This window comes from Danio rerio, chromosome 15, assembly GCF_049306965.1.
Source record: "Danio rerio strain Tuebingen ecotype United States chromosome 15, GRCz12tu, whole genome shotgun sequence".
Classification (NCBI taxonomy): Eukaryota; Metazoa; Chordata; class Actinopteri; order Cypriniformes; family Danionidae; genus Danio; species Danio rerio.
Window position 1 is genome coordinate 6,437,415 of NC_133190.1, and position 15,423 is coordinate 6,452,837.

The 15,423-nt window shown below is 37.3% G+C and overlaps 2 protein-coding genes across 4 annotated transcripts in view; both read right to left on the reverse strand.

The window, feature by feature from the left end:
- The window catches only part of atm (ATM serine/threonine kinase), a 537,450-nt gene that overhangs the window by 27,532 nt on the left and 494,495 nt on the right, over positions 1-15,423 (reverse strand). The window lies entirely within an intron of this gene.
- Positions 1-15,423, reverse strand: part of dscamb (Down syndrome cell adhesion molecule b) — a 268,823-nt gene that overhangs the window by 14,009 nt on the left and 239,391 nt on the right. For 2 of the 3 annotated variants that reach the window (XM_073924332.1, XM_009291474.5), the window contains exons 21-31: positions 14,382-14,535; positions 11,939-12,056; positions 11,337-11,500; positions 9,326-9,424; positions 8,841-9,029; positions 6,616-6,906; positions 4,955-5,131; positions 4,821-4,851; positions 4,622-4,737; positions 2,000-2,149; positions 333-530 (exon numbers count right to left, since the gene is read on the reverse strand). In XM_073924332.1, the coding sequence (XP_073780433.1) occupies positions 333-530; positions 2,000-2,149; positions 4,622-4,737; positions 4,821-4,851; positions 4,955-5,131; positions 6,616-6,906; positions 8,841-9,029; positions 9,326-9,424; positions 11,337-11,500; positions 11,939-12,056; positions 14,382-14,535 (1,687 nt within the window). The remainder of the gene's footprint in view (positions 1-332; positions 531-1,999; positions 2,150-4,621; positions 4,738-4,820; positions 4,852-4,954; positions 5,132-6,615; positions 6,907-8,840; positions 9,030-9,325; positions 9,425-11,336; positions 11,501-11,938; positions 12,057-14,381; positions 14,536-15,423) is intronic. The other variant, XM_073924331.1, reaches the window with a different exon arrangement.

A 15,423-nucleotide genomic window follows, 5' to 3' on the forward strand; every position in this document is an offset into this window, starting at 1 on the left:
AGAAGTTCAACAATGCTTACTTTACCTAATGTATTTTTGTATTGTTAAAGTTTTGCATTTTTAAAGTTGTCTTGAATTTCACACCAACGCATCTGAGCTTCCACCAAATCCAACAACATTTGTTCTTAAACGTCAAAACGTTTTTAGCCTGTTCTCTTCAGAAGACTTGGATTAAACAGTTCACACTACTTTTAATATTTATTTATGAACATTTTAAAGCTTTAAAGATGCAGATTCCTAAAAAAAAGCATACAGTTTTTAGATTGGGGTGAAATCCTGGAGGTCTGCATATTATTTGTGGGAGTTGACCAATGGGAGTTGTTATTGGTTACCTGTGTCCTGAGAGGGACTGACACTGTAGCTGTCGCTCTCTTTGTCCACCGAGCCTGTGGCGCGCGGAGTGGGCAACCTCCAGTCCGTAGTGAGTGTGTGTGAGGAGACGGGAGGATGTGGCCGGTTCAGGGTCCACTGGCTGGCATAACGACTGCGTGTGGCAGGACCTGCTTTAGCTGTGCGGCGGGCAGTGGGGTCTGAGGGAACAGAAATGGACATATATTAATACATTACAAAGTGAGATATGTGGCTTACGTGAAGCAGAACTTTTGGTGTTATATATATATATATATATATATATATATATATATATATATATATATAACACCAAAAGTTCTGCTTCATGTAAGCCACATATCTAAAAATGAATTATTATTTTATTTCAGTTTATTTTTCAGTAAAAGTTGTTAGTTTCTCATTTACTGTGATTTTTTAAAATTAATTTCAGCTAACAAACATGTTTTTTGGCCTACAGTTTTAGTATTAGTTTTTGTTTACTTGATAAAATGTGATTGGAATGTTCTAATAATGTTTAAAATAACCTTCTGAGAAAGAAATTTGAATAATATTATTATAAGCAAGAAATAAGTTGGCGGTTCATTCCGCTGTGGCGACCCCTGATTAATAAAGGGACTAAGCCGAAAAGAAAATGAATGAATTAATGAACTTAATGGGAACATTAAGGGAATTGTTTTAGAAACTAAAATTGTTGGCTGGATCTCCAGTGTTTATATTAAAGGGATAGTTCACCCAAAAAGAAAAATGTACTCACTATTCAACCTGGTTTATTTTTTTTTCTGTTGATCACAAAATAAATTTGAGAAAATGCAGAAAACCTGTAACAATTGGCATCCATGGTATTAAAATCAAATACTATGGAAGTCAATAGTTACATGTTTTCAACCTTTTTCAGAATATATTTTTTTGTTCATCAAAAGAAAAATACTCACTGAAAATGACCTTTTAAAAGTACTCAAGAGTAGTGGGTATTGAGTATTACACCGCAAAATGCTGATGCATTTACATGTCTTTTGTGGATGTGTGTAAACGTAACATTCTGTAGTACATTTATTTATTGCCCTGCAGGCACACAACATCATAAGACGTTAATATTAGGTTTAATTTAAGTTGTGATGTCATGTGGCCAAAATTCAATGTCTAGCCAGCGTCTATGGATAACGTTTGATGTCCAATAACAAGGTAAAATGACGTTGATATTTGGTTTATTTTAGATTGCGTTAGAAAGTGACCAAATTCTAACGTCGGGCCAACATCTTAAACCAACATCATATTGACGACAATTACTAACATTTATTTGTTAGGTATGGCAACCAACATCCAACGCAATATATATATATATATATATATATATATATATATATATATATATATATATATATATATATATATATATATATATATATATATATATATAGTCACCAAAACATCATCCAGCCAATCAGAATCAAGAATTTCAACACACCATGGAATAATGGCGTTTCATAGGGTGCACTTTAATGCAAATACTTAATTGATTACTCAGTCCACCATGAATTGAGGATCTTGGGCAGAGTATTTTACTATTTGCAGTTTACTAATGCTAATTGTTTCGCTATCATTCGACATGCAACATTAACACAAGCATGCAGACTAGTAGAGTTCTTACTTGTACCAGGTCTAGCATCAGACACGTCTACTAGTGGTCCAGTGGCCTGAGATAGAGACTGGTAATGCACTGTATGGGTGACGGTTGAGGACTTCTGTTTAGATGTTTCTCCAAAGTCATTGTCCGTCAACAGCACTGTGGAGCGGTCATCTGAAAGACAGGGGTAAACTGGTAAATAAAAGCAAAAGAGACCACCATCATGCTTTAAACGCATCCTGCTTAAAAAAACATTTTTTTATTTTTATTTAATCGCATTGTTTAGGTAATACTAGTCGACATGTTCTCAATAAAGCTATCTATAATGTCTGTCAGAACAAACCAGGCCATAATCATATTATCAACACCTTGTCTAACAAGATATATAGTATAACTGGTATGGTTTTGGGCGTCACGGCGGCGCAGTAGGTAGCAGGATGGCCTCAGAGCCAGAAAACGACTGGTTCGAGCCTCGGCTGGGTCAGTTGGCACTTCTGTGTGGAGTTTGCATGTTCTCCGTGTTCGCATGGGTTTCCTCCGAGTGCTCCGGTTTCCCCCACAAGTCCAAAGACATGAACTTTAGGTCAACTGAATAAGCTAAATTGGCCATAGTGTAAGTGTGTGAAAGAGAGTGGGTGTTTCCCAGTGATAGGTTGCAGCTGGAAGGGCATCCACTGCATAAAACATATGCTGGATAAGTTGGTCGCTCATTCCGTTGTGGCAACCCCTGATTAATAAAAGGACTAAACTGAAAATAAAATGAATGAATTATTATTTTACTTCAGTTAATTTTTAAGTAAAAGTTTTTAGTTTCTCATTTACTGTGATTTTTTAAAATTAATTTCAGCTAACAAACATGTTTTTTGGCATACAGTTTTAGTCTTAGTTTTTGTTTACTTGATAAAATGTGATTGGAATGTTCTAATAATGTTTAAAATAACCTTCTGAGAAACAAATTTGAATAATATTATTATAAGCAAGAAAAAAAAAGTATGACATCTAAAAACCTGGACGTTTTGAATGTTCGTTAAAGAAATAACTTAATGGTAAAGGGGTGCAGTGGGTAGTGCTGTCGCCTCACAGCCAGAAGGTCGCTGGTTCAAACCTCGGCTGGTCAGTTGGCATTTCTGTGTTTTGTTTGCATGTTCTCCCCGTGTTTGCGTGGGTTTCCTCCGAGTGCTCCGGCACAGTCAAAGTACAAGGTAAAATTGTCCATAGTGTATGTGTTTGAATGAGAGTGTGTGTTTCCCAGTGATGGGTTGCAGCTGGAAGGGCATCCGCTGTGTTAAACATATGCTGGATAAGTTGGCGGTTCATTCGCGGTGGCGACCCCAGATTAATAAAGGGACTAAGCCGAAAAGAAAATGAATGAATTAATGAACTTAATGGGAACATTAAGGGAATTGTTTTAGAAGCTAAAATTGTTGGCTGGATCTCCAGTGTTTGTATTAAAGGGATAGTTCACCCAAAAAGAAAAATGTACTCACTATTCAACCTAGTTTCTTTTTTTTCTGTTGATCACAAAATAAATTTAAGAAAATGCAGAAAACCTGTAGCAATTGGCATCCATGGTATTAAAATCAAATACTATGGAAGTCAATAGTTACATGTTTTCAACCTTTTTCAGAATATCTTTTTTTGTTCATCAAACGAAAAATACTTACTAAAAATGACCTTTTAAAAGTACTTAAAAGTAGTGGGTATTGAGTATTACACCGCAAAATGCTGATGCATTTACATGTCTTTTGTGGATGTGTGTAAACGTAACGTTCTGTAGTGCATTTAGTTATTGCCTTGCTGGCACACAACATCATACGACATTAATATTAGGTTTGATTTAAGTTGTGATGTCAGGTGGCCAAAATTCAATGTCTAGCCAGCGTCTATGGATATTGTTTGATGTCCAATAACAAGGTAAAATGACGTTGATATTTGGTTTATTTTAGATTGCGTTAGAAAGTGACTAAATTCCAACGTCGGGCCAACATCTTAATCCAACATCATATTGACGACAATTACTAACATTTATTTGTTAGGTATGGCAACCAACATCCAACGCCTGATAGACGTCAAAGTGGTGACATCCACACAACGTCAAGCTGTAACATCATTAGACGTTGATATTTGGTTGATTTTAGGTTGGACATTGACATCAGCCTGGTTCTGACGTCAACCTCATTTTCATTTTCAAACAAAACACAACGTCCACACGACATCGGGGTACAACGTCAACATGACGTTCTATTGACATCTTGTGCATGCTGGATTTGTAATTTGTTCCTTTACACCACTGTACAAGTTTTGATACAGTAAACTGTGAGTAAATTATGACATAATTGTATTTTTTGGGTGAAATATACCTTTTAAGTACACTTTTTTTTCATAATTACAAATTAATTTACAAATGTAACCTAATTTTAAAAAGCTAATTTACAAATTAACTAATGTAAACTGATGATTTTGTTAAATGATTCATTTGATCAGATGTCAAACACAGTCAAAACTCCCTATACATATAATTATTAATTTGAATGTTTCTCTTCACACCATTTACATTAGCAGAAATTATACAAGATAAGTTATGTAACAAAGTGGTTAGTTATGTTTTGCTAGGAAAGTGAAATCATTGACAAAGTGAACTCTCACCGATTGTCTCCATAGTGTCCCTCTCCTCGATGAGTAGCTGAGCACGTGGGATATCGATGTGCATCCGCAGAGTCTGCTGCTGCTTGTTCACGGTGTCAGGTGTACGTGCATTTTTACTGAAGGAAAAGCATAAAACAGTTACATGCACCACTTTAAGGTAAAGTGCATTGATTTATATGGTAATGTCATTGTTATTTACCTCATTAGCATCTCCGCTAGGCTCTTAGCATCTGTACAATGAAGACAAAGTAGAAAAATATCATTACAAAACACCTCAAAAAGACGATTTTTGAGTATGCTCAAGGACCCACGAGATGATATTTGTCCACACACCTCGTAATCTCTTGAGTCTCTGCTCTCTTCTCCTCCTCCTCAATACTAGAAGAACGATGAAGACCATGCAGATTGCCACCAGAATGCAGATGATCGTGACCATCATCTTAAGTCCTTCATTTCCCTGCCTGTTCTCCTGGCTGGGGTCCACGCTCTTTGGCAATGGAGCAATTGTGCCTAAAGAAAAAAAGGAACCAAGATATGACAAGAAATCCAACTATTTTCTTAAAGTTATAGATCACAATGAATAAATATTCATTCATTCATCAATTTTCTTTTAGGCTTAGTCCCTTTAATATTCCGGGGTCGCCACAATGGAATAAACTGCCAACATATCCAGCACATGTTTAACGCAGCGGATGCCCTTCCAGCTGTAACCCATCACTGGGAAACATCCATACACACTTATACACAACGGACGATTTAGCCTACCTAATTTACGCATACCGCATGTCTTTAAACTCCACACAGAAACGCCAACTGACCCAGCTGAGGCTCGAACCAGCGACCTTCTTGCTGTGAGGTGACAGAACTACCTACTGCGCTACCGCGTCGCCCAAATGAAAGTTATATTATTATATTCATATTGTCCCAATATGTTGATATGAAAATGTTTTAATCGTTTGTTCGAACCAGTTCATTAAATTGAACAGAGTTTACTTGAAACGGTTTACGTCCTTAGTACTAACATACTGGATATTCCCTCTGACTCGAAATAAATCCATATCCTTAGATATTCAGTTACTAGAACAGTACACTGACTCATCTGCTGTTAAAAAGGATACCTGTTGATGATGATGTGTGCGAGTCGACTGTCTCTTCCCTCGCAGCACACTCTCTCATTGAGTGTGTGTAATTCAACCTGACTAAGGTCAATTTTATTCCGCACTATGCCAATTAATAAGGTAATTCAAAGTAACTCAAATAATATTACTTATTTTTCAAAGCAATGCGTTACTTTACTCGTTACTTTGGATTAATACGTAACGCGAGTTAAAGCTGATTTATATTTCTATGTCAAGTGCACGCATATGCTACTCCGCAGCCTACGCGTGGACGCAAACCATTTGCCATGGCCGTCGGCGATGCTGATGCGCACCTCTCAAAAAATGTAACTACCCGTCTCAACGACGCTTAGCGTGAGCTCTGTGAATGGTCGTCTTGGTAGCGCTGAATAGTGTGGGCGGAGGTGAGAGCCGTGCGAGCCCGATGCAGCGAGTGTTTACAAGTGTGGTGTCTCATGAAGGAGCTCCGGATGGAGACTGTTGTTTTGTGTTTACCTTATGATTAAAGTCGTTGGGCGTCCGCCAATTCCAGCCACAAAATGAGCAAGTTTGAGCCACTTGTACATTAAGGAAGCGTTCAGAAAAAAACAAAACACCTACAAAGGAACATAAACACCTACTGCCAGCTAGCGTTTCGTGTTATTACAGAGGGACTCAAACATCGCACAGAAGTATAAATGCACGGCTATGCACATTGCATACGCTGTGGGTCACGTCGATCACTCAACGCAGAAGTATAAACCAGGCTTTACTTATATCGCGTTACCCCCAACACTACCAGTGACTAGTCGATGTCTACTTTAATAAGCTAAAATTCGACTTTTAAAAATCTAAAATCGTTCAACTGTTTGTAATAAAATAAAATCTAGCACTCACTGCCATCCATATTCAGAGTAGCGAACAGCACCCTCTTCTCCGCTGTTCCTGCACTGTTGCCGACTCTCATCTGGAGCTCATACCAGGTGGCCTCCTGTAGGTCGTACAGAATGTGGCTCTTGGTGAGGGAATCCCGCTTTACCATAGTCCACTTGGTAGTGTCTACCGGCCGATATTCTAGTGTGAAGGAGTCAATTGGACAGCCACCGTTGTTCCAACCAATGAGGTTGAGCTCCACGCGGGTAGAGTTGATACTTGAGAAAAGCTCGTGGTCTTTGGCGAACTGTGGTTCTGAACATGTGGAGAAGAAAGAGATTCATTCTGAAGTTAGAATAAGACGTTAAGCATACAATTGCGTGGATGGGATTATCGCTATTGTTGCGCTGCTTCTACTGTCATGACTTTCTAAAAAAACTTTCAATTCTGGGTTGTCCCATCCAAACTCGACTACCAACTAGAAGAATGTCTCGACCTCTACTTCTGACTTTGATGCTGCCATTCAGGTGTTTTTTTTGTTTTTTTTTGAGGTGGTATAAAAACAGTTTTTGAAGCACGGACCAACAATACAGCAGTGGCTGCTAGTGTTGATACCCTACTGGAATTTCTAACTTTGGTATAAAACCTTGAAAAATACCGATATTCAATATGTGATAGGGAGTGCAAGAGAGCAATGCGGTATCAATACTAATGGAATACAAAATTTTATTGTTTTAAATACTTTTTTTAATTAATATGTATTGAAATATTGATATTTTTGACAATACTAGTGGCTGCTGTTTACTATTTAACCCATCCTAGAGAACATTTTCGGGCAAAGTCAATTATTAGGAATTTTTTAAAATACAAACAAAGTTAAGTCCGCTTAATTCAATAATTTCACCCACAAGAAATGCATGGTAAATACTAAAATAAACAAGCTTTATATATATATTTTTTCATTTCCATTTAATTTTCGTCCGCTTTTCCGTGGTCGGCTCACATTGGCAGCAATCTTAGGAGAGATCCCAGACTTCCCTCTTCCCCCACTTCCTCCAGCTTCTCCGGGGGGATCCCGAGGCGTTCCCAGGCCAGTCAAGAGATATAGTTCCTTCACCGTGTCCTAGGTCTTCCCATAGGCCTCCTCCAGGTGGGACATGCCTGGAACACCACCCTAGGTAGGCGTCCAGGAGGCATCCAAAACAGATGCCAGAGCCACCTCAGCTGACTTCTCTTGATGTGAAGGAGCAGTGGCTCTACTCCAAGCTCCTCCATGATGACAGAGCTCCTCACCTTATCAATAAGTGTGCACCCTGCCACCCTGCGAAGGAAACTCATTTCGGCCGCTTGTATTCGGGATCTTGTCCTTTCGATTATGACCCAAAGCTCATGACCATAGGTAAGAGTAGGAACTTAGATTGACCGGTAAATCAAGAGCTTTGTAAAACAAGAGTTTTTTTCCACAACAGACTGATATATCGACTGCATTACTGCAACAATCTGCCTGTCAATCTCAGGTTCTATTCTTCCCTCACTCGAGAACAAAACCCCAAGATACTTGAACTCATCCATCTGGGGTAAGGACTTTCCTCCAACCTGGAAATGAACTTTGTGCTCAAATGTGTCCACACGTGTTCAGTTTAGGACTGCAATACTAAGTATACTTAAGTGATAGATTGGCAAAAATCTGATGCTGGTAATGACAATTTTCTCTGACCAATCAGTGATCAGCAGCATGAATACGTCACATTTTTGTAAAAGTTTGGCTTGCTTGGAACCTCACCTGAGGTGGTGCAAAAAAAGTAGAGAAGCCCCCAAATGTTAACCATACAGAAGCAAACCATGTCATACCGTACCTTGCTAAAGGTAAATTCATTAATGTTCATATACTTGTCTGCAAAAATAGTTTTATTTAACTTAAGAGTTTTTTTTCTAGTCCAAATATTAAATAATTCCTAAATCTAGAAGCATTTTCTAAAAAAGCAAAAAACACTCTTATTTTTAGAAATAATACTTCAAAATTAAGTGAGTTTATCCTTAAAACATGCAAAATAAATGGGGTATGCAATATAATCTTATTTCTCAGCGAAAGCACAATTATTTTGCAAAATTATTCTGCTTATTCTTTTCTAGAAAATACTTCTTGATTTAACATAACCAAAACAGAAAAAACAAAACAGAAACTCCAATAATAAAGTCATTTTTAGCAGTGTAGCCACAAGAGCTTGACATTATTAACAGATGTGTACCTTTTCCATGGGTTTTGGCCTCAATGATTTCACTGATGCGTCCGGGACCTACTGCATTCTGTGCAGTCAGAGTAAACTTGTACCAAGTACCGCACTTCAGATTCTCCAGACGGTAAGAGCGCTCACTGGGGCTGATGGAGTAACTGCCCCATTCTTCACTGTTATCCTCTGAGTACTGTAAAATGTAGCCTGAACAGAGAGAACCACAAAAAAACACTTTACTGTATGCTCAGTGATGTGTCCATTTTAATAAATAAACCTCAAATGCCAAACTTTGTTTATGAATTTTTACAGGCACTGCAAATTGATACAGAGCACTTGCTGTACGATGCAAAGTTGACCTTTAAGTTTATTAAAATATAACGGCGTGTGGAATAAATCTCAGTTTGAAACATTTGACAGGTTTGTGCTGATAGTGTTTCATTTTTGTCACCCAGTGGAGAATAGGTGAAAATGTGGAGCGCAAAATATCAAGGCAGTCTAACCTCTGATGGAGCTTCCGCCATTGTCTCCGGGGATCCAGAAGAGCGTGATGGAGGTGGTCGTGGTTTTGGTCACGGTAAGACGTGGTTGGTCCGGTGGTACTAGAATATTTTATGGATAAAACAACAAAATTATTCTTTCAAAATTTGCAGGTAATAATCAGTCACTACAGTCATCAGGAATTGGGAATTTCGCATGAAAGTAAGATTTTTTACATGCAGGACTACAAGATTTTACAAGATTACATTACAAGATTTTACATGGGGTTGATCTTGATTGGTTGAAGTGACTTCTCTAGCAAGTGTGCGAAAAATGCCTTTCTTACTTGTTTATAGTCCAAACATCTAAAAAATCTTAAGTTAAAAAGCATTTTTTTTTAGACAAGACAAACATATTGGGCTCTATTTTAAAGATCTAGCCGCAAAACCATTAAGGACGTGTGCGAATCCACTTTTGCTATTTTAAGGACGGAAAAATATGCTCTGCGCCGCGGCACATGGTCTAACAGAGTCGTACTTATTCTCTTAATGAGTTATGTGTGTGTTTTGAGCATAACGTGCATTAAACCAATTAAGAGTCTCATCTCTCATTCACTTCAAGATTGAGTTGCGTCACGGCATGGCACATTTGCTATTTACATGGTGGAATTTGTAAGTGGAAAAACTGAACGCTTCACTAGCGAGAAAACAGACCCTCTGCAGGGCAAGAATAAAGAACGAGCCTCCTTCATTCGGCTTCTTTATTTTCTCTTTACTACTTTTACTCTTTACTCCTTTACTTTCGTGGATAAGGAAACGGTGTTGTACGCACTTCACTGAAGACAGCCATTAGCCTGCATATTTAATTTAGATTGTTAAATGTGAAGATTTGTTTCAAAACTATTTCTAAATTCAGTTCTAATTTCCAGCAAATTAATTAATAAGCAATAATAACAAATAACAAAGTTATATCCAAACAAACGTCCTATGCCTCATATGGTTTAAAATCTGACAGGTGGACACATCTAAGTTTGTTTTTAATAAAACAAATATAAATTTGCATATAATAAATAATATTGCTAATAATAATAATAATAATAATAATAATAATAACATTATACAAAAGCAAGTTGTCATGAACAAACTGAAAAAAAAACTAGATAAATAAGGCATGGAGGCAGTGGTTTTCATATTTACGTAGAAATTAATAATTTTTGTAATATGTTAATCCTTTAATTCCTTTTCATTTGTAAAGATGATTGCGTATTGCTGTATATTTTGTGTGTATTAAGCAACGTGTACGAGATTAAGGTGCAAAACTAACGCGCTCTGCGCTGGACTTTTCAGCTGGTCAATTGCGTAGTCTATTTTAGCTCATTAAAATAACAACACACCAACAATGCGCCTTAACACACCTCCTTTTTAGAGTGGAACAGCCATGAGTTCACAAAGTGGTGCAAATGGATTTGCTGTTAAAACAACGTGGTGCGAAGTAGGAAAATTAGGGTTGCGCTGGTCTGAAAATAGCACACCAAACACGTCTTGTGCCCTATTGCGCTGGGTGTATGATAGAGCCCAGAGTTTGTTTTCCGAAATAATAAGTCAAAATGAAGTGAGTTTTTCCTTGAAACAAGCTAAGTAATCTTGTTTTCTACCATTGGCAGATTATTTTGCTTGTTTCAAGGGAAAAAAATGGACATAACATTTCTGAAAACAAGACAATATGTTTTGCTTATCTAGAAAATTCTTCTTGATTGAAGAATTTTTAAATATTTGGACTAGAAACAAGGCAAAAACTTTAAGTAAGAAAAATATTTTTACAATGTATTTCTTTTTTTACAATTACATTTTAGAATATACAACCATATTGATTGTAAAGTGCAACCGTATAATAGAAATAAAAGCAGCAGCTAAAATAAAATGAAAAATAAAAATAATTAAAAATATTATCAAATGGCACCAAGAAATTTCCTCTCGCCTTACCAATTTTAAATTCTAAATTAAAAAAGGCTGTCTCTGAAGATTACAAACACACCTTGGACCTGAAGATTTAGCATGATCTCATCGGAACCCCAGTTGTTGCTGGCAACACATCTGTAATACCCAGAATCCTCTGCTTTGACGGTACGAATAACAAAGCTGCCATTGTTGTGAGCGCTGCGACGACCATCGATTGAAACTGGAGCAGGTGTACCATTACTGTAAGAAAGCATGATCAGTTTTTCAAGATATCAGCTTCATAAGCAAAATAATGAAATGAATAAAAAAACACAATCAAACTAATTATTTCAGGTGCTATAAGTTTCATTTGCAAGTCTGGCCAGACATACCTGAACAGATTTAAAAAGATAGTTCACCCTCCAAAAACATTTTTACTCACTATTTATTCAGCTCATGTGTTTCCAAAAAACAAAAATCTTCTGTTAAACACAAAGGAAGATAATATTAAGAATGCTGGAAACCAGTAACCTTCAACATCACTAGTAGGAAGCTAGCAAAACATATGGAAGTCGACTAGTTTTTATCTTCTTTTGTGTTCAACAGAGTTTGTGACAAGTAAACTGTCAGTGAAACAAGGACAAAATCTCCATCCTCTTTTCATATTTTGAATATAAAGAATGTAGAAACTAAACATACTTTCCCTTCAGCCATTTGATTGTTGGAGGGGGGTCTCCGACTGCTTTGCATGGAAGGACAATGTCCCTCATCCAGGGAGTGGTCACAGTGCCACTGAATGTCAGGATTCGAGCAGGGGCTTGAGAAACAAACAATAGCATTACCATATTATCACAGAGTAACACTTTTCTGAGTGCTTTTTGCTGTGCAAACATAAAATATTGTTTCTTACCTATAGTATAATGCTTTAAATAGCCTAGATCATGTTTATTAACCAACTTCTATCTCGCTATAATTCAACCTGATCATTAAGGTCTCAAAACTTAAAGCTTCTGGTAGTACCTAGAATAGCAAAGTCCACTAAAGGAGGTTGAGTGTTTTAATATATGGCTCCTAAACTCCGGAATAGCTTTCCTGCTAATGTCAGAGGCTTAATCACACTTTATAAGTTCAAAACTAGATTTGAGATCTTTTTTTTTAGATCTTTTTAGTAAACCATAAACACAATGCTGTACACATAACTGTAGGATGCATGAGTGGGCTCGACAAATCACCTGTAGGATAGACTCTTACTGACTTAATGCACCTGGCACTTTGTTAGAAATATTTATATGTTTGTTAATATGTTTGTTTATATAGTGTAGCACCTTTTTTTCATTTATAGCACTTCATTTTCACGTTGACATTAAGTTATTAGTAACTAATAAAGTTAACTAACAAAGTAACTTGAATATTAGTAATAACTAGGGATGCCACGGTTCTCAATATAATATTGAACTGTTCGGTATGACCTCCACGGTTCAATACCTGCTTGTGAGTTGCGGTTTTCTCTGTTTTTCGTTTAAATAATTTATGTGCGTTTTCTATCTCCTCGAATTGAGTGTGTGTGCCTCTAAGTCCATGAGATGAGATGAGGAAACTCCTCTCCGCAAGTAAATATCCAATCACTGTGCTCTAAAGTTAGGGGGCACTTAACCACCATTCCACACTTTAACATGGTGAAGTGAGGTTGAGGCAACAGTACAAGGAAGCGCCGGAGTCTTTCAAATCTGCGGTGTGTTGACATTTCAGTTTTGCCGGTAAGCATAATGCCAATAAAAGAAAAAAACGGAGAATAAAAAATAACTGTGGGCAAGCATTGTTTTACACATATAACCATGACTGCACATCTGCAGCGCCATCACCCAGTAATATCACTGTCTGAAGGCAGGACAGCAGAGAAGGTAATAAAGTCCTCCAAATAGCAACAATCCCTCGCTGAATCTTTTCAGAAAACATACCCAACTGGTTCCGAGAGACATATAAAAATAACAAAGGCAGAGCGGGTGTTTATTGCTTAAGATTTGCAGCCGTTTTCGGTGATTGGAGATGTGGGCTTTTGTCATTTTATAAAAGCACTCGATTCGCGTTACAGACTACAGTCTCGCATTTTTTCAGCACCAAGATTATTAAGATGTTTTATTTATGTTTACTTAAGTACAAATATGTTTATTTGAAATGGCCAATTCATCTTAATTATCTTCACATGTGTGTTTATTTTCAAAATGTAGGAATGTATGTGCAATTTGTACATGGGTTCCCAGCAGCTGTGAGATTTCACAGTTTTTTTTATACAATACACTAGGAACTACTGTACTTTTCTTGGCTTTTAAGTAAAACAAAATGAGTATTGCAATAAATCGTTTTTATTTTTTTTCTCCTTAACCTCTCACTGATCCTATGCCTAAAGAATAAAAAAAAAAATAAAAAAAAAAAATTGTAACAAGCCATGAGAAACGAACCGAACCGAACTGCAAACCATGTTAAAAAACCAAGGTATGTATTGAACCGTTGGCTAACTGTATTGCTGCATCCCTAGTAATAACCTTAACTTTTGATTTTGACTGTAATAACTGTATCAGACTGTAACTTTGTGCAACTTTTGTAGAGCCGCTTTGAAACAATAATTATACACATATCTGCTTGTTTTAAGAGAAAATCTACTAAATTTGGCATACTACATATAAAAAACAAGACAATGGTGTTTGCTTGTATAGAAAATAGATTTTTTAGATATTTAGACTAGAAACAAGACAAAAACTTTAAGTAAGAAAACATTTTTTTTTTTTTGATCTGTTTCTTTTTCTTTGCTCGGAAAAGGCAAAATAAATGGGATTGTAGAGTCTTTTGGAGACATTAAATGACATCACACTGAACAGGTAAACTAAACAAAATGTTTGCAAACTATTTTAAACTTAAAATGAAAAGTTACACATATTAAAAAGGTTATCATATGTGGAAGTTCATAAAACTTTAAAATTCATAATTAACAAATCGTGTTTTTATGGGTCACATTTGGTTTTAAAGGCTCATTTTCTGCAATATTCTAATAATAAACAGAAAACCTTTTTTTTTTTTTTATTAAGGAAAATACTTTTAGTGTTAGGTATTCCGTGTTATGGAGTGATTGCCATATCTTCCATACCTTTAGCTTGGGGCTCTACGGTGATAATTTCACTGGTATTCCCACGACCTGCCGCAGTCACCGCCACAACCCAGATGCTGTACTGCCAATTCTGGTTCAAGTTGGTCAAGCGACGGAAATAAACATCAGGTGCGGCTTCAAACTCACTAATCACCTGTAATGACATGAGATAAAAAAAATGTAAGTGCCACAAAAACAAATTCCACCCTATAAACTACTCCTCGAGAGTCAATTTCCTGTAGAGTCTAGCTACAACCAAGTGTGCCGCAAGCCTACGTTTGAGTGAAGGTCTCGGCCGTTAGATCGCCCCCTGGGGGCTGGCTGCAGTACAAGTCATAAAGCCCGCCTCCTCCGTGTTAATGAAGGAGACTTGAGCCCAAATAAAAAAAAATATTACACTTGCAATAAAATGTCCCGAAAGATAGTTCTGGTCAATTAAGGCACTGGTTATTGTGCTGAAATAGGTGCAGATCTTCATTTTTGTTAACAGTTTGTTTTTAGCAGTAATTTAATGCTGGGCGTGTCATCGTGATTGACAGCTGTGATTGACAGTTTCTCAAAGCGCGGCGTCTGAGCTTCGGCAGGAGACTGAAGTAGACTGAAGTGTTATTATTCGATTTCTGTGTTATTTTACCATGACAAAATGAGTTCAGCAGTAAACTATAGTTTCTGACATACATGATCCTGGTGGAACACTGTTTATTCGCTAAGTTCAGGGCTTTTTTCGGGCTTTATTAGTTTGCTGATACACGCCTAGCCACCCAGATAGCAAAACACAGTTCCGGCTAGATTCTCGCCTGCCGGAGACTTATCTCTTAGAGCTCAGACTGACTAATGTTACCTCTGCTGGACCTACTCCGGATGCCTGGACTCACTACCCAATTCCAGCCCAAGTCAATCGAGCCAGATGCGGCGGCCGAGCGAGCCGGCGCTGCCGCATGCGAGCCGGAATCAGCCCGCGACGCTGCGAGTAGGTTATGCGCTGCGGCCCGGAGCTGGCGCGATTGAATATATAAAACCCTCATATTTGTTAACGTTATTA